Source organism: Podarcis erhardii (genome assembly GCF_964252035.2).
Source record: "Podarcis erhardii genome assembly, chromosome: 7".
Classification (NCBI taxonomy): domain Eukaryota; kingdom Metazoa; phylum Chordata; class Lepidosauria; order Squamata; family Lacertidae; genus Podarcis; species Podarcis erhardii.
Genome location: NC_138511.1, coordinates 61,474,115 through 61,497,340, shown reverse-complemented (window position 1 = coordinate 61,497,340; position 23,226 = coordinate 61,474,115). Strand labels below are relative to the sequence as shown.

Below are 23,226 nucleotides of genomic sequence, written 5' to 3'. Positions count from 1 at the left end.
GCAGAAGCTCAGGAAGTCAAGTGACCTCCTCCGTCACCCATCTTGGCCTTTGGCTCTCCAGTCTTGCTCCTCAAGGCAGGAGTGGCTAGTGAAGAGCGGTTCTCCTGACAGCAGAATTGTTGCTGCTAACTGGGACCTTGTGGGGGCAGGGCAGGGTGACAGTGAAGCCATGTCTGTGTGGGCACCCTGGCAGAGCCAATCTCTCACTGGGGTACCTGCTCAGTCCCACCCCACCACCATCCTGCCCAGTGAGAGGCACACAACAACCCAGTGAGAGGCAGTGAAGCCAGTGTCAGGAGGGTGGCTCTATAGCACCACCCCATCACTCTCCAAAACCTTTTTTGCAGCCTTAGCCAGAGATGCCAGGAACTCAGGACCTGCTGCATTCAAATCAGAGACTATAACAGAGAGTGATGCCCCTTATCTGCCAAATGGCTCACAGACACATATTTTGATTATATCAGCACTGCCTGTCTCTGGGCTGTTTGCTCCCCTTTGCACCATCTGTGTGCTGCAAAAAAACCCACTCAAGTCTCCAGTAAATTCTCTTCACATTCTGATCTTGTTCAGCTTCCCCTGGAACATGCTGTGCAGCAGCTACATGCCTGTCTCTACATCACTCTAAGTCAGGACTGGGGAACCTTTGGCCCATTAGATATTACAGAACTACAATTCCCATCAGCCCTAGCAAGCATGGCTGGTGGCCACAGATTATGGGCGGTGTAGTTTAGCAATTTCTGAAGGGCCATAGATCCACCTACACTTCAACCATCCAGGGACTAGTCCGCCTACACATTGTCCTAACACCCTGGCCTCTTTCTCCCAACCCACCAGCAAGATGCTTATCATCACACACCCTCGTGCTTGTAGGAATAGTTTCCCCGCTCCCACTTATCTGTTGCTCCATCCTGTCAAGATTCACCCCTTGATAAGCTCCGTTTTCTATCCTCTGGCTCTTGTTGCATTTTTCTTCAGTCTGGCTCTTTTGGCCTAGTCTCATCACCACCATTAAATCTTGTGGAAAAAATGAGGCAGGTTTGTTTTTGTCCCAGAGGGTGAATGAATGAGGCTTGTGTTCTCATCAATGAAAGAAACTCAAAGGATGGAGAGGAGAGCAACAGGGAAAGGAGGCCCATATGTGGGAGAAGGCAGTTCCAAGTCAGAAGGCAGTTCCAAGTCAGAACACAATGCCCCAGGGTCAGATTTACCTACAGTCGGACAAAGATGAAGATGTCCATGCCACTTCAGGATGAGGGGAATATCCAGCATGGTTTGCATCTTAATGCAAATCTACCCACTTCACAAAACAAGACATGAACTGATAGGCAGCTGTCCTTCAAAATGCAGACACAAAGAATGCACACAAAAGCATATACACACTAAGAGTGCCATGGTGGGTTGACCATCACATCCTGCTGGCTTTTGCTGGCGAGGGCAGAAGAAGTGGGCAGTGGTTTTAGTGACTTTTCAAAGCCATGCCAGTTCCAGGAGCCCTCTCTGCTAAATGGACTGGTTCAGAACCCAGTGGATCCATGGCTGGCCCTGCTGTGACCCAGCCCCATTACAAATCATTTTGGGGTCCTATGCTGGTTATGACTAGCAGGAACACCACCACTTTCTATGGCTGGGAGTGGGGCTTCCAGGGCAATGGAGTCCCACAGAGATGTAGCCCAGCAGATGGCTGCATCTGTTGCCTCCTAACCCCCTTCAGCCACAAGGATCAGCATGTGATGTTAGGACTGTAGCCTAAGCTAATATTAAATCATCTGGATGTAAGCATCTATTGGCCCTACAATTCATCTCAAAACCAAATCAATGCCTCTACAAGATATGCTGAATTAAATGGGGCTTTTCTATGTAAATAAAAGAAGCACAATTTAATCAGATATCAGATATGAATGCCTACACTTGAGCTATCAAAAACAGGAATGTTGTTCACCAGATGAAAGAAAACTTAAGGACAGGAATCAAGCAGTAACTGCACCTCTGGGAGAAGGTAAAAAAACTGTTTATGTACCAAGTGATTGAATAATAAAGTGTTTAAATGATTGATTAATCAATTCTGCTGCTGTTTTTAATCTGCCGAAGGTTGTGTTTTGCTTTTGTACTGATGTTTCCTTTTATATCATGTTTTTGTATTAAAAAATGTTGCAGACCCCCTTAAGAACCATCTTTGGTGAGCAGGGATGTAAATATTTCCATATTCTATCCATCATGTCAGCGCACAACTGGCTGGCAGTAGTCTCAGATGGTTTGGATTGCAACCTCTTGCTCCCCCCTTCCCAGTCCCTTCTCTGATGTGTATTTCTTCTCAGTAGGATGTGACAGTGAAAAATAAAATCCCTAAATTGGTAGCAAACATATTCCCAGAAAATGTTGAACGGATGACTGGTGTTTAATTCCAGCAATGCTCTCTCTATACCATACTACAGTGATGGTGGGAACAGGCAAATTAGTTTTCCATCAGTTGGACCATTAAATCTATCTCAGCAGAGGATTAAGACTGCACTGAGTCTCTACAATTTTCCGATTTGTGTATCAAAATTACTTATTTTGATGGGTAATTTCCCCTCCCAAATACTTATCTTTTCTCAAAACTGTTGGGTGCCATTATTTATCCTGACTGCTGCTTCTGATAATGGTTACATGGGTGATCCCATCTAATCAGGGATCACACAGTAAATGGAACAATGCCATGGTACTATGTCCAACACAATGTGATTGGACATAACCATTACCATTAGGCAGAGTGAGCCAGCTGCCTCAGGTGGCAGATGCTGAGGGTGGCAGCAAGATATTGGCGAACATGGCTAAGCACACGAAATGGAAGTTTTCAGTGTTGTTTATGCGGGCTAACATTGCAATGGTTGTTCAGTAATGATCTCACAGCTTTTCTTCCACAATAAAATTCTTTCCACACAAATCTATCCTATTTAATCACATTGTATCAACCTAGCTGTCTGCTAGAGAGAAACAGGACTAGAAATTGCCAATGTTCACTTGTTCATTCCATGTCCAGAATGGAAATCAATCCAGCAAATGCAATTGCTATTCGCTGCTGTTGTTACTTTCAAACTGCAAATGATACGAAATCGATTGCATTTTCTCTCATTTGCATCATGTTTTCTTTACATTGAAATGAATGGATAACATAATGACAAGATGGAATTTACATAATTAACACAATATTGTCACAGCAGACAGTGAGAAGAATAACAGTTTATGCAGAAGACGAAATGCAGTGGAACAGAAACAGTGCTACAAGCAACAAAGGCAGGGTGAAACAGAAAACTTTATCTTTATCTGTGCTGTCTGTACACATGCAGCAAAAACCCATGAACCACAACTACCCCATATTTCCACAGTTGGGCTGTACAGTTCCAGTACATGGAATTCTCCAGAGGATTTCAAATCAATAACACTTTGTCTTATGTAATGCTTACAAATGGTCGACATACTTTAGCTTGTCATAACCATTATAATTCTCCAGGGAAGGACAGCATCATCAACCCCCAGATGGGAGACTGAGAGCCTCGCTTATAGCCATGTCTTGACTTCACAACAGGAACAAGATTTGAGCTAGCGGCTTCCTGATTCATAGCTCTACACCGGGAGTAACTGGAGTGGGACACTCCACATGTTGTGGACTCCAGCTCCCATCCTCCTTGACCAATAGCCATGCTGGCTGAGGCAGATGGGAGTTGTAGTTCCAAATGTCTGGAAGGCACCATGCTGGCTGCCCATGCTCTGGGCTATGCTAGTTCTTTCTTGCTGGTTGGTGTTCCTCACCTGCTTGCTTTGGGTCTCCTCCAAGCAGAAGCAGCGGGTGTAGACCTTGCCTTCAGTCTGAGGGTTGATCTCTATCAGGTCATTGCTCTGCATGACTTCCACATCGCGACGAGTTTTAGATGCTTCGGGAAAGCACTGATGAAACAGGAAAGTATTGAAATAACTTTGATGAGCAAGGCAATTAGCTCTCCATGGACCAGCATGGCCTGGGGCTTATAGCAGCGGTGGCTAACTTGTTTTGGTCCAAGGTTCTACCCTTGGCCAATCTCTGGGGGCTGCAAGCCACTCTACACTCCCTCATGCACTCACCTGCATACACACAGGTAGACAAGCCACCCATTGGCTGATCTGCATACCCCCCCTAAAACTACAAAATTATCACTCTGATGATCAGGAAGGAAGTAGTTTTGATTCCCTATGAGAGAACTGGGCTCCACCCATCCTAGCACAGTGTCTGCTTACATTTTTTCTTTTTCTTACTGCTGCCCAATTTTGTTGTGTCTGGGGAGCCCCAGAAAATTTGCTTGGGAACAAATACGGGTTAGTGACAAACCAGGAACTGGGAGACCAAAGTTTATGGCTCAAGACTTTTCAGCCTGGTGGGCTGGATCCTCACTTCCCTCAACCATCATGGGCCATTTTGAAAGGTGTGTCATCAGGTGGCAACTTCTAAGTTGCTAGCTTTCAGTCCCAAACAACTGACAGCAGCCCTGCTTGCCAAAGAACAAACAGGATTACATTTTAAGCTCCTGAGTATTCCTTTGCAAGCCATGTCTTTATGAGGTGTCCACCTGATGTCAGGTGTGGTGTCAGGTGTGGGGCGTGGATTGGGAAAAAGAGCCTTGGGGGGCAAATTATGACTGCCTCCCCTAGGCCTGATTAGGCCCATGGGCAGGAGGTTCCTCACCACTGAATTTATGGGCACAACGAGGCTGTACTATTTGAACAAGATCAGAGCATGTTGAGAAGTAAGTAGAGGGAAATGACTGCATAGACCTGAAAGTGAAGGGTTTCTGAAGCAAAAACCACACCGACATTGTTTCAAATAGCTATCCCCCCCCCCAAAAAATAAAAAAATAACTATCCCAAACAGGCAGCAGGTGTCAACATATTATCAGATCCACCCAAAAAAAAGCATAGCAGTTTTTACATGCAAGTTGCTATGTAACTGAGTAGACTGCATCTACAATGCAAGATCGCATCTATATCAATTGCTGCTGTTGCCTGTGGTTTTGAATGGGGAACCGGATGCACCACTGTAGATAATAAAAACCTGCAAGACAGACAGCAGTGCTTTCAACTCTAGAAAAGTTGTCTGACAGCTTTTGTGGATAAATGTCTCAGTCCTGCAACCTCAGCATGAGGAAATGCAGGAGCACACACATAAACAGAAGTGACAGCTTTTGCATATCTGCAGTATTACTCACCCCGTTATCAGAGATCTCACAGCATCCCTCATGCATTGCCATGGCTGGGTCGCAATAAATGTGAAGCTGCTGAATGTCAAACTGCAAACAAAGAAACAAGCAAACTGTTATAGGGTGGAGATCCAATATCCACCCTGGTTCTTCAGATCCTGGAGAAGAGGCCTCAGCCAGCCCTTCATTTAAGCATGGGAAATCATAGTGGTACAAGTACACATCCCACTGGAGGAATGAGCAGAAGTGGCTCACCAGGTGGGGTGGTGCCATTATGATAACTTCTCACCAGTTGTGTCCCAGTTGCTTCCCAAGAACGAGAGGGTAAAAGTGGCAGGGAGATCAGTGCAGTGAAAACGCACTGGCAGAGCCAATCTGGTGCCCCTGTCAATGCATCTATAGCCTCCATGCCATCTTCCCCACCCAGCAAGTGACAGTGACATACCTACCAGGCTCCACCACACCTGGCAAGCTTCTTCTGGGTAAGAGAAATGGCAGGGTGACCTACCTATTGTCTGTACGTTTTCAGACACCTGCCTCTCAAATGGTTTCTGGTGAAGGGTTGGCAGGTCTTGGGCTTGGTTCTGAGAATGAGGTTCTATATATTATCCTCAGGACCTCTCCCCTTCCAAGGCAGCACATTTCCCCTCAAGGCCATCAGGTAGGCACAAATCACCACCTTTAAATGTTGGCCTAGGAGTTTTGGAGCAGCATTATTTTAAAGTTCTACTTAAGAAGAAAACAACACCACACATTCTGAAAGAGGAAATAGTGTATGTGAAATATTTTCTTTGGTGCTTCTCCAAATTCCCCAGTGGCATTGCCACAGTGGGATAAATGTGTGGGGAGAGAAATCCCTTCTCCAAAAAGGAACTGTCACTCCCAATACTATTATAGGAAAAGAGAGGACAATCAGAAATCCTGATCTTGGCAGGGTAATTGCCTCATTTTGACCTCTTCGCATCTGTGCAGATGAATTAGAAGCAGAGGTGGGGTCAGGGTTGGGAGATGAAATCTGGCACATGTGGAACTGTGCTTATACCTGTCTAATGGGTCAGTACATCTATTCATTTATTGAATTTAAATATCACCTTCCTTCTATCAAGAAAATTAAGGCAGGATACATGAGGGTTCTCAGGCAGTCTCCCACACAGGCACTGACCAGAGCTAGACCTGCTTAGTGTCAGCAAGGCTGCTATGGCATCATTTGCCCTCCGGCCATAGGGAAATCCCACAAAGACATACTCTAAGTATCTGGAGTCTAAGCAAAACTCCAAAGCTTCTAACAGTTCAGTAGTTAACTCAACAATTGCACAGGGCCCAAATTACTGAATTCCAAGCACCACCATTTTACTTCACCAGCCCTGCTCCCAACATACACACCCTGGGAAATGGCATAATTAAAATGTCAGAGTTCAGGGGTGCAGGCCTAGAGCTCCACTCAACACCAAGAGCTTCACATGGCTATTAACCATGATGGCCATGCAGTGTCCATCAGAGGCACTGTGCCTCATAAGAATGGAATAAGAGCCTACTGGACGAAGCCAATGGCCTATCTATTCCAGGATCTTATTCTCACAGCGGCCAACCAGATACTTGTGGGAAACCTGCAGGGAGGATCTGAGAGACAAGAGCACTTTCCCCTCCTTGGGTTTCCAGAAACAGGTATTCAGAGGCATTACTGCCTCCAACCATGGAAGTACAGCATAACCATCATGGCTTGTAACTGTTATTAGCCTTATCCAATATATATTTGCCCACTCACTTTCTCCATGCCATGAATAATTTTTTGACACCTCCATCATATCACCTTTTGCTGGCCTTCTCTTTGAACTAAAAAAGTCCCAAATGTTGCAGCCTTTTCTCATTGGGGATTCACTCTCCATCCCCTTGATCATTTTGGGGAGAGTAGTGGTCTTGCACTCAGGGTCTACTTATGGGCTTCCCATAGGGGCATCTGTTGGCTACTGTGAGAACAAACTGCTGGACTGGGAGAGACTTTGGCTCATCCAGCAGCCAGGCTCTTCTTATGTTCTCATGTTTGAGTCCACCCCACAGTCCATTCTAGCTGCTGCTGGGAAGCAGCTAGCAGCAGTAGAAGTGACCAGTGATGTCCCCACCAGCGTTATAACAGCAGCCTGGTGATGGTGGCAGTAGTCCGTGCCAAGGCCCCAAACCTTGCCCAAGAATTTTGTGTGCTGGCTTCTGGCTTGGAACAGGATTTGCTAAAGCTCCCTGATTTATTGCAGAATGCACTTACACCAAAATAGTTTCGTTTGTTGTTAATTATGCATTGGCTGATCAGCTCAAGCGTTTCAAAATCTCTTCCTGGAAATATATAGTCATTTCTTGCTCTATCACCATGCAGATTCTCTAGTGGTAGAAGATCTGCTATGAATGCAGCAGGTCCCAGGTTCAGTCCTTACTATCTGCAGGTAGGATTGGGTTAGGGTTAGAGAGACCTGCTGCCGGTCATTGTAGATCAGAGGTGGGGAACCTCTGACCTGCATCCCTGCATAGGCCTGGCACAAATCACAAAAAGGAAACCCCCAAAGAATAAAATCGGCCTAGCTCATAGCTTTGTCTTGAAGTTCAAAGGTGACCTAGCTTAGTGGCCTCAATCCTGACACCAGCTCCTGTTCTCTGGGGAGTGATGGTCAATACCTTACAGACAGAAGCTTCAATAGAACTGAATTTTGTGTAAAGTGAACTTGTGGACAATTTGGAGGTTCTTTCTTCTTAGAAATGTAAGATTAGCAAAAAGTATGCATGTCACCTATGGTAGAATACCAGGACAAACCTGAAGGTTTATGAGAGGTTCCCGGTGAAGCTTAACACTTTTTTAAAACGTTAGCAACATTCCTTAGAGTTGGGGGTGTCTTCATAGATACCAACGTGTGTTTGAGCCCAACTAGGTTTGAGAAAAGGCCAAGCAGCCCCAAATGGAGAGATGGTCCGCTTGCCACAGCTTGCCCACAAAGCCCCACCATGACTCACTGTGACAGGAGCACCCTGCACGGCATCCAATCCAACAAACGCGTTGCCTTCCCTGGCCAGGCGCCGGCGGGGTTGCAGTGGCTTGGAGGAGATGTAGCTGCAGTCGATGTGGATGGAAACCACTTGGCTTTGGATGCTAAGGACCATTTTGTGCCACTTCAAGTCGAAAAGGGCGGAGACCCCTTTTCCGGCAAAGATGGCGCTGACAAACTCCTTGTCCTGGCCCTTGGCTTGGAACTCCAGGCTCTGCTCTTTGCTGTTGATCCCCAGGGAGAGCTGAGGGGGTGAAAGGAGACGGCGCTGACTATGAGAATGTTCTAGAAAGAGAGGCAGAGAGGAAAGGCATGAGGGGAGACAGGGAGACAGAAAGATGAAGAAAGCACACTAAACAGAGAGATACTAGGATTGTGGCAGCAGCAGGCAAGCTGAGAGAAGACTTGTGATTCTTTTTTGCCAGGGCAGTCTTCCCTCTGGTCCATACAACCTTCATTATGAAATGGGTCAAATCTAATGTTGCAGACCACCAGATCCCATGACACAAGTGGCATCTTTGTCATACTATGAATTATTGTCTGTTTTAGCTATATATTATTTTTTTATTAAAGGAAATGACAGATATAAAATACAGTTATATTATCATAAAGAACACAGAAAGATAAATGTGGTCTCGATGCCTGTTATTCCAGAGAGGAATGAGAGGAGTGCTTTATTATTATCATTAACTTGGACCAGCATGTTTTCTGAAATAACTTCTTGAGAAAAACAGTTAGTTTAGCCATTTGAGATATTCCATATTGTTATGAGTTTGTGGGGAACCGTATCCCCCTCAATTCCTGGGTCTAATAAAAGTTAGGATTAATCAATGCTTGGAGGATTAAACTGAAACTTTAAATAGCTGGACTCCGCTTTCCCTGTCCAGGAAACCACCTGGGAGAGGAACCTTCAAGGGGAACAAAGCTAATAAAGGTTCCTCCCACCTGCCAAAATGGCTCAGGTGGGAAGCAACCAGCCAGATCCAGTACTCTGCCCTTGCCCAGGCCACAGTCCCATGCTAGCTTTCAATGGTGAAAGCACAACACAAGGCCAGTCTAGGAAATCTGTGAGGCTCACTTCTATGGCAAGGATCCTCCTCATTGACAGCAGCAACTGTGACATAGGCAAGAAGTGGCTGGCTAGGTTTGTTGGACCAGCAGCACCAAACGAGGGGAATTACAAATGAGGAGTCAGATCCTTTGGAAGGTCTCAGTGATGTAGCCACCCCAGCACTCCACTCTTACATCATCCAGGTGAAGTGAGCCCGGTTCACTCCTGTGGCAGCTTCACCTCCAATCCTGGCACCCTCTGCAGCACTGCGAGTGCCTGACTCTAACTTGTACTCTCAGGAGGAGCCTACGGCTCAGTCTGGTTTGGAGCCACCACTGTGGGTTCTTCCATCACCTGGGTTGGGGCCTTGGAGGGGTGATCTTGCCCTGGAGACATAGAAGGCTCCAGCCCACTCTTGGTCTTTATGGGAGCAACTTGCTTACTTGGGAGCTTTCCATGGTGTTGCATTGCCCCAATAGAGCAATCTCCCACCATCTAATAACCTCCAGATATTTAGGATTACAATTCCCACCATCCCTAACCACTGACCATGTCGGCTGGGGCTGATGGGAGTTAAAGCCCACAACATCTGGAGAGCACCCATTTTGAGAAGGCTGCATGTGCCACATTTCCTGGGTGAAAGAAAGATCAGTGGGCATGGGTGCAGATAGCAACTGCATAGGTGGCGACAGCTTTTGGAATCTACAAGGTACAGCAGCTCCACTGGAAACTTTGCCCATGTGGATCAGGTGGGTAACAGATCCACTTTTTCCTTGAGTAGTACTATGTGATTAAGCTTGGGGCTGGCGGAAGGAGAATAGGAAGCTGGTTGCCTTCAGTGGAAAGAAGAGGCACATGATAGGACAGAAAGAGCCACAAGGCCCTGGAAAGGATGCATCATGCTAGTGTGAGGTACCTGGGGGTACCCCTGACGATCAGTGGCCTGGAAGAGGTACCAGTTCTCTTTGCTGGTCTGTTTCTTCAAGAGTAGAGTCACCACCAGGGTGAATTCATCAGGCAAGCCCCGGGGGAACAGCTGTCTGGGAACAAAGAGGAGGGGAGAGATGTGAGGAAAGGGAGGCAGCCATTGGGGGCAGGCAAGAAGGCTCTAGAAAGGCAATACAGCAATTCATGACATCATTCCCATGGAGGGACATTTTGCCTCAAGGACAATGCTGGATGTCCAGTGGCAGCCATGCCAATGAAAGTAGTGATAGCAGGTGGGTCTTTTGCTTGGGATACATATGTGCATGTAAAGAAATGAAAAGGGGGGGGGGAAACCATAGGAAAATAGAAACCACAGTCACCTGCTCCCCCCACCCCCCAACACACAAAGTGGAAAAGAATAACAAAAACCCTTGACAATATATTACACCATAATCTTGTCATCCTTGCTAGAACTGAATTCAAAACGGTGTAAAAGCACAATATATTTTGACGTAACCCTGAATCCTTGCTGTATTTAATAAATGGCTGCCAATTTGTTGCTAATTTATCTTGTCTTTGTCTTTTCCCTTTCATTTTGATGTAATCAGTTAACTTGGCCATTCAGGTAAACTCCCACATTTATGGGAGTCACCTCGTATTGAGTTCATGGTTTATAAGTAGCCTTATAAATTATTATTTTGTTTCTACGGTTATTTATGAACTGCCAGTTGATAAGAAAAATATTGTGGTGGTGTGCACCAAAAAGTTCAGTAAAAAATCATGGACAAAACATCATAAAACATAGATGACTAGTCTGACTCACTATAAAGCAGCCTCCTCTTTGCAAATACACCAAGCAGACACTGAATCAAAGCTTGCACCTTATTTTCAAGGAGACTAATTAAACAATCACAGAAAATGTTGGGAAAGATGCGTATCAGTCCATAAGAACACATATGCTCACACACACGTTAGATGGAAATGAAACTTTAACTGGCAGATTAATCAACAACAGCTGTAGTTTATTCAGTGGGGTGGGGGTCCCATTTCATTGTGAATGTTCAATTTCTGTCGGGGTGTTGTTGTTTTGCAGCTATTTTGGCTCTGGTGACTTATGGAAAGAAAAAGAACATATTAACAATGACCTTTCCCTCTAATGAGTGCTCACTTTTGTTTATTAAGCAGTAAACTATCTTTCACTTTCTTCATTTTTTTTTCAAAAAAGGCATCCATGTGCAATATGCCAATTTATTTTAATTAACGTTAATATATCTAAAGACAGATGATTACTCAAAGGATTTGTGGTTAATTGGTCAGCCTATAATAAATCCCTTCTACCAGCCCACTAAATCATTTCTTACTGCAAGCATAATGTGAGTTCTAGTTGAGTTTCCTTTCTTTCATGCAAAAAAATCATAAAAAATATATTAACAAAGAAAATCTACAATACAATTCTAAAAACAACAAAGCAGCAATGAAATGGAATAATAAAACACAGAAGGAACATTAAATTAGAATTCATTCTCTGGGGGCTCTAATTAATTCAGAACTGCACCTCAGAATGAAATAGTCATAAGAGCTTGCTTAATAGAGGACAAAGAAGGGGTTGAGCAAAGATTTCTTAGGGTCAGTACCAACTAGGCCTTGTCTCCCATCACCTCAACAGGCTTGGGAACAATGAGAATCATATAATTGTAGAGCTGGAAGGGGCCATGAGGGTCATCTAGTCCAACCCCCCATGTGGAAATCTTTTGCTCAATGAACTTGAACACACGACCCTGAAGTTACAAGTATTGTGTTCTGCCAACTGAGCTATGTATCATGTAAGAGCCACACAGAGCTGCAATTCCCAGCATCCTTAACAGTTCCCAGATTCTTAGTGGGGAAACTTATAGTGTAAATGTGTCTCAGATGGAGCTCTCAATGATTTTCATTCCTGAGAACTCTTGCTAGCCCCAGACCCTTCCAGAACAGACTTATGTAACAGCCATGATGCCTGTTTTTGCTTATTTCCCTCTCCTCTTCCTTACCCCTCAAGTACCACCATGTCTATAACACTGTAACTCATTATTTTAAATCATAAAACAATGCGGGTGTGTTGACAGTACATAAAATTATAAATAGATGAAAACAAGAGGCAAAGTTTCCCTCATTATTGTGGACACCACGAAAGTACCCTCTGCCCATGCTCAAAGGCACAGTGGCTCTGTCAGATAGGAAAGGAGGTAACCCTAAAAACCATTTAGAAGCTTCTTCTCCCCCCCAAAAAACCATAAATAACACTTTAAAAGGATTACTATAATGAGGTCATGGTAGACATAGAGTGAGTCCAACAATTTTGCTCCAGTAGCAACAGCAACCACTAACATCTGTGTTCATTTCTCAGGACATTCAAAAAGAAAAACAGCAGCAACAACTCATATCCAGTCCAGACAGAATCAGGAGATTTGGAAGCCAAGCAGAGCAGGAATCAATTTCATCTGTGGAATCCATCCTACTATTGCAACATTCATTGCCCATCAGTGACCAATTCTGGGGCTTGGTCAACACCAGTTATTTATGCCAAGTTTTTCCACTACAGAGACTTCCCCTTGCATCACATGGTCTTTGTAGAGGTGCGTCAGGAATGAGCTGTTATTTGGATGCCAAACATAGGTCAGAATCAGAGCCCTTTGACTTTTAAGAGGTGAAGTTCTGCCACCAGGGATGGGAGAGAAATTCAATTCTGTTCGCATGGAAAGGCAAACCTACCTAATTCACACTATGTGAGACAATACAGGCACTGAAATGTAGCCATCCCTCAAAATCCATACTTTTCGGAATTTTGCAGTGCAGTTCTTCCAGCAGACAATGTTTGCAAAAATTAAGTCATTGGGGGAAAGGGTGCATAATGACAAAGAACAAATTACTGAAAATAACATGCAAACATACCGTATATTAGGATAAATTGCTTGCAAAATACGTATGTTAGTCAAACTGTATACAGAAATGGATTCGTTAGGATAAATTTGCGCTAAAAGGCTTATTAATTTTCATGAGGATATTTTTTTTTAAAAAAAATAATAATCACAAATTGTTCTAGAAATATGGAGAACTGAATTTAAGATTAGAAAAATGAGAAACTGAGAGAAGTGAAATTGACAGATTTTTCTATCCCCACCTGACAGGGGCCTTTAAAACATCAGACCTGCCACCAAACAATGGAGACATCAGTCGCAGGACAGGAAAGCTATTTCAAAAATTCTCTACATCGGAATTTTTCCATAGGCTTTGGAGTATACAATCCTGTACATATAAATAAGTGCATGCAAAATTTGCACAAACCTATGCCCTCTTTTTCTGATAATGTATTTTCTCTTATTTGGTAAAACATAAATGACCACCCTATCTTAATATGAGCATATTTGTTTCATAACAGCATTTATACTCCCCCCTTTAGCATAAGTGTCTACCCTATCTGTGTTCGATTGTTTGCATGGTTGCATTTACAGTTCTTTGGATCCATTTTTTCAAAAAAGAAAAATCCCTGATGCATACTGGTGCATTGATGAGATATTACACAACAGTATACATGATGTGATGAAGCACATGGTTGGATCAAGATCATTTTGTGGAGTGTTCCATTAAGATGCAAGTAAGTAATGTACGTAAAACGCTACACCGCTCAAAGCAAAACTGGAGCTGCTCTCCCTAAAGCTGACCCCTCCTCCAGCTGCTGTCGGAGTTGGGAGAGGCTTCCTCAACCTTAGCCCTCCAGATATTTTGAGACTACAATTCCCCTCATCCCTGACCACTGGTCCTGCTAGCTAGGGATCATGGGACTTGTAGGCCAAAAACATCTGGAGGGCCGAGGTTGAGGAAGCCTGAGGTAGGAGGAAAAAGGCAAGGTTGGAGAGAAGTAGGTGGTGCAGGTGGTGGTGGTAGCCGTGGTGAGCAGTGTGCTCGTCAGGGCCTGGATCTGCTGCTGCTTTCAACTGTCCCCCAGTCTGCCACCTGAGACAACTGCCTCACCCCGCCTCATAGGCAGGCCGGCCCTGGAGGGGTGGTGCTGATTTCTCAGTTTTTGGTGGTTTGCATCAGTGGTGGTTTGCAGCTGTGGAGAAAGATGCAGATGAAAAGAGGGAAGAGAAAGCAGGGGAGAAGCTGCCCCTGAGCCAATTCTGATGTTAATTTTAGAAATTCTCCCCAGTAAAGGAATGCAGGAGGAATTGTAGACGGAGCAAAGGAAAGCATCAGATCAATAAATGAACGGAGCTGGGGAAATCCTCTTATCCCTAGCCAGAGGCAAGATAAACAGTCTGATGTTTCTCTCTCTCTCTCTCTCTCTCTCTGCTTAGGGCTGCTAAAACAGGGAGAGGTCGTCAAGCATCTGCCAGGCCGACACACATGGTTGGTGGGCCACATTTGCACTGACTTCATCAAAATTATCGGCAATCATGGAGATCAGGCTGCATAACTTGTGAGTTGCCCCCAACCAAGGCTGAAAGCAGTTTCACAGTATCCTGCATGGAGGCTCCACATGAGTTGGATAAATTGCCATCCTTTTTTTTTTTTTTTTTTTTTTTTTTTTGCTGCCAAGCTGAGAATGCAAAGAAAAGGATGTAGAGCTGGGACGGAGGGGACAAGCACTTTGCATGCAGCAAGAGCAGGAGTTGAAATCTCCCTGCTTTGAACACACCACAGACTGGCAGGCGTGCCAATGCCACACTTTACTAGCCCATTGCCGCCGCTGTTTTTCCTAACCTGGAAAATAACTCTGAGTTCTTTCCACTGTTGACTTGCAGCAGCAACAACTTCTGATAAGAGAGTCTCGCAGGCCAGAGTAAAGAGTAGTGCCTGGTGATGGGGGAGAATGATAGCAGCCTTTGCAAAAAAAAAGAAGAACTGCACAGACGGTTTCCTCATCAGTCTCAGTGTGTGGGTGGAGAGCTTTTCTGTCCCCTGGTCTCAGGCTCCCCTACCCAGCAAAGGAATGAGACCAGAACTAATACTTGTTGGCCCCTGCACCTCTGGCATTGCCATTGTACCGGATGCACATTGATCTGCTTGTTGTCTTCTTGGAAGCCCTGCTCCAGGTCGTTTGTCTTTCATTTGCTCCTCTCTCTGTGTTTATTGTGGGGTCATCGTGCCTGGCTCATGAATCACCAAGGCAAAACAAGAACCAGCAGAAGGAGATCATAACAGAGGAGCCCTCGGCTAGCCAAGCGTTTAAACAAACACACCTATTCCCAACTGCCACAGCGCCCATCCCTACATTAAGAAACTGTTTAAAAACTGTCAATGAAGATAAAGAGAGAGAGAGAGAGAGAGAGAGAGAGAGAGAGAGAGAAACCCCAAGGGACTCAAAGGAAATGTTTTGGCACTGTCAAATTCAAAAAGGAAAGGCAAATATATCTCTTTACTTTTTCTCCACTGTCTAATTTCAGATTCACTCCACAGCTTGGTTCCAGCCACTGCTCACCAAGGGCTCTGCCCTAGAGCTTCTTCTCCACCTTAGGCCCCACAAGATGAACTGAGAGATAAGAAAGGAGATAGCACAGTAGCCATGTTAAGCAATCCACTATTTTCTCAGACTCCCTTTTATAATAAAGCAATAGTCATACTGACCTGCCTTACAGGGGTGTGATATTGTGTACAATTTTTAAAATATACTTGAAATATGAAAATATATGCATATGAACCTGCTTGTAATCTATTATTTGCTTCTGAACCCCTGCTTATGTGCTGACCAATGAAACCAGTTAGGATGGCAAGACAGGGACTTCTCAGTGGTGGCCCTGCAGCACCCCTTGCTTGGACCCTTCAGTTCTGGCATTCAAGAAAGCTTAAACATTTATACATATCTTTTTAGTTATTGCGATTTCTTAGGAGCGTTTCGGTGACTGAAATCAGAATTCAGTTGTAAGATTTTCCACGGACTCCCTCTTTGTCTTTGTCTTTGTCTTCTTTTGGCCCTCCGCATTGTTTCCTTTGAAGCTGGTACCATCGGAGTGGTCCTACTCCAGATGTGCCCCTGAGAGGTGACTGCACGCCTTCTGAAGACAACTACAGACTTGTCTTCTTTGGAACAGAACAAAAGCGGCAATTGCTAAGAAGGTGGAGGGGAGGGGAGCACTCTGAAAGGAGAGCCAGGGCAACTGTTCTGCCGTGCACCAGCTATTTCCAATGCCCTCAATCCTTTGTAGCAGAGCCTCCATCCCTGAAGGCTGAATTCCAGGTGTCTGAATGAGCATTAAAGCAAAGTACCATCATACATGCTGGAATATTTTTGTGTTGGATGTTGGTGGCACCATCGGGATCTAGGCAGCCACTAGTCTCTTTTCTGCCACGCCACATCTTCTGAGTGTGGGTGGGGCAGGTGCTCTGGCTTAGTGGTTGAGGGGGGAACCGTGTCAGGAACCCCAAGGCACTTAAATTAGTGTTGCAATCATCCTCTGCTCTTTTCCTCTTGGCTTTCCATTTTGCTAATAGTTGAAAATACTTCTTCAGTGGGCACCGAACATGGTGGCTTAAGTAAACCTTACCAAAGAAAATAGGAAGAGCCTCCTGGATCAGGCCAAAGGTCCCTGAAATCCAGCATCCTGTTCTCACTGTGGCCAACCAGATTACTGTGGGAAATCCACAAGCAGGATTCAAGCACAGGAGAACTCTTTCCTGATGTGGTTTCCAGCAACTGGTGTTCAGAAGCCTCCAGCCATGGAGGCAGAGAGCATAGTAGCCATCAATAGCCCGCTCCACCATGAATTTGTCCAATTCACTTTTAAAGCCATCCAAGGTAGTGGACATTGCTACTTCTAACAGGAATGAGTTCCATAGTTTAAACATGTGCTGTGTAAAGAAGCACCGTACTTTTCCATATATAACATGAGGGTTTTTTCTTAGAGACTACCGTGAAATTTTTTGGATCATCTTATACATGGGTAGTTTAGAGTTGGGTCATGGGATTGGTCAGTGTTGATTGGTGGGAGCGGTAATGGCAGCTGCTGATTGGTTGCTGTGTTGGTGATTTGCTTCACCAATTCTGGGGAATTTCCCCCCATTTTCTTAAACGTGAGTCCCCCAAAATAGGGGGTGTTTTATACAAGGAAAAATACGGTATTTTCATCTGAATCTTCCAATGTTCAGCTTCACTGGATGTCCACAAATTCTAGTGTTGTAAGGGAGGGAGAAAAAATACTTTCCCCCACTCACCTTCTCCATGCCATGTGCCATTGTATAAGCTTCTATCATGCCACATCTAACACAGCTTTTCTCTGAGCTGAAAGTCTCAAACACCATAACCTTTCTTCAAAGGGGAGTTGCTCCTTCCCTTTGATCATTTTGGTTGCCTTGATGGTCTTTCATGTCCGATGGCTACTAGCTATGAAACACTCCCCAGCCTGGGTGGGAGTGGAGAGAATAAGGTAGGCAGTTCTGGAAGAGAAAGAGATATACTGAGTTCTGGCAGGGAGGAGCATTTTTACTTGAAGGTCTTCCCGGCAATCAGATGCACAACAAAATGTTGTGTTCCGTCCTCAGTATGTTCTCTACTGCCTTTGCTGCTGCTGCTGTGCACATGTGCCCGAGTGCCCAGGGCTCTTCCATTTGCATCTTCCCCTTCACTGTTGGAGCGGAATCTTCCTCTCCTCTCCTCTCCTCTTCCTCCTCAAACTTGCAGCTGCAGGCGAGTGGAATGTTCTGTTCCTCCCAGGCGGAGCTGCTATTTCTGGCCTCTTGCATCTCCTTCTACAGGCCTCATGAGGTAGGATGGCAGGAGGGAGGCTGTATGGAGGAAGGGATGGTCTGAAGCACCACTCCAGACTTCATTTCAGGCTCAGTTGAAACAGGCTTGCTGGGTTGTGTGTGCATTCACTTCCATGCAACCACATGCATACATGCATGGTTTTTCCTGTTGTTGGATAGGAGCGGGGGGACGCCACTGATGTTTCCCCCCCTCTTTACTGATTTTATGTCCATCTGCAAACTCCAGAGTTCCCTGAGAATGGAGATGTCTTGCCCTTGTTTCCTGCTGGTCCTGCTTTGCCTACAGAGCTGTTGGCCCAAGCCACCCAAGTTCAATGTTAAAGGGAGGCTACTGTGTAAACTGACATGGTGGGTGTGTATGTATGTTTTGACATTTGTGAAGATTGGAGGTCCTGCTGCTTTCAGTTTTACTTATGTTGCTATTTTAAGTTCTGGTTACAAGTCACCTTTATGAGGTTTATCAAAATGTTAATTTTATTGTATAGTAGTGCTTAAATTTTAAACGATTCTTACTGGTGAGGTTTTTTTGTGTGTGTGTGTTTTGCCTTTCTCTGTTCTGTGTACTTTTAAGTGCCAAAATGCACAGGAAGAATAAAGCAGCCCCATAAACTTGGAACTGAGTGCAGCTGTGCTTTCTGATTTACTTCATGGGGATCAAAAGCCCCAGTGCCTGAACTGAAGCAAGTCCTGGAAAGGAGACGAGTCCTTGCAGCACCTCCCCCTTTAGACATTAAAGGCTGTCCTACATGCAGAGGCAGGAGAAGAGGGAAGCCAGTTTCTAAGCCTGCTTTTTCTGCACTGCTGCTGGGTCCTGATGAAAGGAAAGGCCTAGCTAGTAAACAGCTTAAGCTGCTTCAATCTACCCGTCTAGACCCGTCAGGCTGCCTGCCAAGTTTCAGTGGAGGAAGGAAAACACACATGGTGCAGGGATTGCATAATGGCCCTGGAAAAGGCCCAAGTCCTTTGCTCTTGTGCTGTGATTTACTTTCTAGGATTAAAACATCCTTCCAGCCATCAGGCTGTGGCTGAGGCTGAGGCACCCACACAATCCTTACTCAGGGAGACTGCAGGCTCTTTTATAGAGTTAACAGGGTAAATTTATTTGTGTTTGAGGCTGGTACCCATTGGGCACCCTGTCCAAGACACACCCCAATGAGATGTCTACTCCCCAAGGACTATTCGATTTACTACATTTGCATCCTGCCTTTCCTCACTGGAGCTTAAGGCAGCATGCATGGTTCCTCTCCCCACCTCCATTTCATGCTCACAACAACCTTGTGAGGAAGGTTAGGCTGGGAGATGGTGACTGACCCCAGGTCAACTGGTGAGCATCATGGCTGAGTGGGAATTTGAACCTGGATCTCCCCGAGCCTAGTCCAGCACTTGCATCATGAAAGCACATGGGCCTCTCCTTTGCCTTCATCCAAGAAGCTCAAGGGGCAGATATGGTTCTCCCACTCACAGGCCACTGACTTATCCTTACAACAAGCCCATGAGGTGGGCTAAGCTGACCGGTGCAGAGCAACTGGCCCAAGAACACTCAGAAGTGGGGATCTGAAGCTGAGCCTCCACAACCCAATGCAGACTGAATCACGTTAGCTCTGAGGTGCAGTGGAGAGCAAGTCTAGATCCTTTTCTCGTGTACTGCTGTCAAACCAGGTGCTCCCCTCATCTTTTATTTGTGCACCTGATTATTCCTGCCCAATTATTCCTAATATTTGTCCCTATGGTTAGCTCTTGCACTGTACAGAATACCTTGAAGATATAGGTACATACTCAAAAGGCTGGAAGAAGAAGAAGAAGAAGAAGAAGAGGAGGAGGAGGAGGAGGAGTTTGGACTTGATATCCCGCCTTTCACTTCCCTTAAGGAGTCTCAAAGTGGCTAACAATCTCCTTTCCCTTCCTCCCCCACAACAAACACTCTGTGAGGTGAGTGAGGCTGAGAGACTTCAGAGAAGTGTGACTAGCCCAAGGTCACCCAGCAGCTGCTTGTGGAGGAGCAGGGAAGCGAACCCGGTTCACCAGATTACAAGTCCACCGCTCTTAACCACTACACCACACTGTATTTCTGCAGGTTCAGAATTTACCACTATTCCACCAAGCCTGGGGCAAATCATTCTGTGCACCTCTGCTAGCCCCATCCACAATATGGGAATTCATGACACATGTTGCAAGGTTGTTGCGCAATTGCCGGAGGCTGTACACCTCTGCATACCAGTTGCTGGGATTCACACATGAGAAGAGTGCTGTTGCATTCTGGTACTGCTTGTGAGCTTCCCATAGGCATCTGGTTGGCCACTGTGAGAACCAGCAGGGATCCAGCAGGTCTGCAGAGATCCAGCAGGGTCTTACAATAAGCTCTATTGTTATCTCTGCAATAGTGAATACTCAGTTCCTAAATGGGAATAAATAAGACCCACTTGGCTTAGTAACTTGAACGACTGCACTGATGACTTGAGGCACATGCAGCCACATACTAGTTTTTGGAATTGAGAGCAGGCATACTCACTCCGTTGGTCGGACCAGAGGGGTGCTGCCCAGTCGCAGGATCATTGGGCCTTTGGGGTTGCGGATCTTCTTAATGGCTGAGGTCTTCAGCAGAGCAAACCTTTTAATTAGATTAAATCCTGCCAAAGACAAAGAAGAGAAAGGAGCATAGCTTGAGATTCCAGCCTCCCATACCGACGCCCAAGTTCCCATTCTCCCTTTACAGACAAGTTGCTGGGGCAGGTTAAACTCCGAAAATGTGAGAGAAAGTAGAAAGTGAAAGGCTCTGTGTGGCATTACAAAAAACCCCACAGTTCATCCCTTTTTTTGTCTGTTTATTTTAAAAAATGTATTCCCTGGTTGATTGAGAGTTTTATTTTTGGAATGCCACATTTTAAAATATTCTTTGGTTAGGGCTTGTCCTGTCACATTTAACTTGTTCACATGCATATTATATAACCCCTGTTGAGCTTGATACTAATCAATTAGTGTTCATTTCATTAGTTTTCATTTATGAATCACTTCCTGTGAAGGATCTCAAAGCAATTTTCACATTACCATAGAAAACATATATTGAACAATTACATTGCTGTAAAAACAATGTCAAAGCATTCGCATGTGTAAAAACAATTGCAGATCAAATGCTGATGCCTCCTGGGATGGAGAACTTCACTTATTTAAATAGGAAAGGCATTGAAAAATGACAACGGGCACTTTTGCTCCAACAAATTCGGGAGGCTAAGACTCCCTCAGAAGGTGGTGGACTCTCCTTCATGGGAGGTTTTTAAACAGAGGTTGGATGGCCATCTGTCAGGGATGCTTAAGCTGTGATTCCTGCATTGCAGGGGGTTGGGCTAGATGACCCTCAGGGTCCCTTCCAACTCTACAATTCTATGATTCTGTAATTCTATGAAATGCTAGGTCATTGTGGGTTACTCTCCACACTGCCCATCTTTCTTCCAAGCTTCAAGACCAGAACGCTTGCCAGTCCTGCCTGTGACACTGCAAGAGATCCTCAGGCAGCTTCATGGACACTCCTTGGACTGCATGACTTTGTGGGTTTTTTGTTTTCTCTTTGCTGCCCGCCCCCCCCCCCAGCTAAGTGGATTTTCCTGCCCGATTCTGCTGGGTCTCAGACCCATGGGTCCTGATTAGATAGATTTATCTCTGCCCCCTTGCAAATTCCTAAGGAGGAAAGAGGTTGTGGCCAGAGGCCAGTGAGGAGAAGAATTTTTTTGGAGAGACAAAACAAACTTACCAGTTATGTTTACATATTGGTCACTAGTCTGGTCCAGCCGGAGACCTTCCTTTTGCATTTGTGGACATTTTTCGCCTGCAAGACAGTGCATTGAACATGGATTGAGTACAGTGGCACCTTGGTTTGAGGGAACAGCTTCATTTATGAACAACTTGAATGAAGAACGCTGCAAACCCGGAAGTAGGTGTTTTGGTTTGTGAACTTTGCCTTGGAATAAGAACATGTTTTGCTTCCTGTTGAGTGTGTTCCATTTGTAAATTGAATCCCCCGCTGCTATAGGAAAACACACCTTGGTTTAAGAATGCTTTGGTTTAAGAATGGACTTCCGGAATGGATTAAGTTCGTAAACCACGGTACCTCTGTAATACATTTGAAAGCTGCCCATGTAACCTGCCATTAAAAATTAAGCTGCAACTTGTTAGTCTGTTCTTTTGTTTTACAAAGGGAAGTGCGTCTGAGTAACAATTAGAAACAGAATTAGGGGGTGTTGCTATGAACTTTGGAACTGTTGAGAAATCTCCGTATTGGCTATGACGCTAAGTCCTGCCTTGCCAAGACCCCATGCGACATCCTTCTACTCCAGTGTTGCACTTTATTTCGAAAACAAAGGCAATGAATAATAGTGTAGTATAAAGCAAATGACTCAGCCCTTTGATATGCATTTACCAGAAACCTTGTTTTCTCTTCATAGCAGTCCCACCCAACCGGCAGCAAGCCTGTGGCTGAAAGCTGGCTTGGGTACAACATATCCCCACAGAAATTAAGCAGACGCGTGCAAGACGCCATCACAACAAAGTGGCTATGAGGATGAGCAGGTAAGCCGACCATTCACATTTCATGGTAGCCTTGATTGCACTAGAGCCTTGCACAGACAAAAATCAAGGCACACGGATTGTGCAGATGGGGAACAGAATCAAGATGCAGACCTCTGGGCCAGTCCTACCATTAGGCAGGAGGCAGCTGCCTCAGGTGGCAGCTTCTGGGTAAGTGGGAAGGTGTTAGAGAACAGGGGGAGGTGTTAGAGCATTGGGAGGTGTTGTAGAACAGGACAGTGTGACTATTGTCTGCCCCGCATCTCCTAAACTAGCCTGCTCTCTTCAGGTGTGGTGCAGGATGCTACCCATAGTGAAGTAATATTCAGGTACCAGTCTTCCTGGCTTCAAAACTTGGAATGGGGTGAGGAGGCACCGTCTTGCCCTCTGACCCACACAACAAAATGTCCTGAACATGCCTTGTGCAAGGATAGGTTGTGGCCAATGCTCGTCCTACTCAGAGTTAACCTGTTGAAATAAATAGGCCCATTAAGTTCAATGGGTCTACTCTGAGTAAAACTTAGTTGGAAACAACCCTTTCCCCCTTGCAAAACAAGGGGCTCTTTCTGTTGATTAATGAAGGCTGAAATCTTATTAGAAAATCCCTTTTCTACTCAGAAGTCCCACTGGATTTAGTTGGGCTTATATTCAGGTAAAGGGACCCCTGACCATTAGGTCCAGTCGTGGACGACTCTGGGGTTGCAGCGCTCAT

The 23,226-nt window shown here is 45.2% G+C and overlaps 2 protein-coding genes across 6 annotated transcripts in view; one reads left to right on the top strand and one right to left on the bottom strand.

Annotated features, from left to right (window-relative positions):
• TINAGL1 (tubulointerstitial nephritis antigen like 1) overlaps positions 1-23,226 on the top strand; it is a 203,240-nt gene that overhangs the window by 151,988 nt on the left and 28,026 nt on the right. The window lies entirely within an intron of this gene.
• COL16A1 (collagen type XVI alpha 1 chain) overlaps positions 1-23,226 on the bottom strand; it is a 130,144-nt gene that overhangs the window by 85,142 nt on the left and 21,776 nt on the right. For all 5 annotated transcript variants that reach the window (XM_081870356.1, XM_081870357.1, XM_081870359.1 and 2 more), the window contains exons 3-8: positions 21,703-21,777; positions 20,467-20,584; positions 10,204-10,327; positions 8,205-8,480; positions 5,217-5,297; positions 3,790-3,924 (exon numbers count right to left, since the gene is read on the bottom strand). In XM_081870356.1, the coding sequence (XP_081726482.1) occupies positions 3,790-3,924; positions 5,217-5,297; positions 8,205-8,480; positions 10,204-10,327; positions 20,467-20,584; positions 21,703-21,777 (809 nt within the window). The remainder of the gene's footprint in view (positions 1-3,789; positions 3,925-5,216; positions 5,298-8,204; positions 8,481-10,203; positions 10,328-20,466; positions 20,585-21,702; positions 21,778-23,226) is intronic.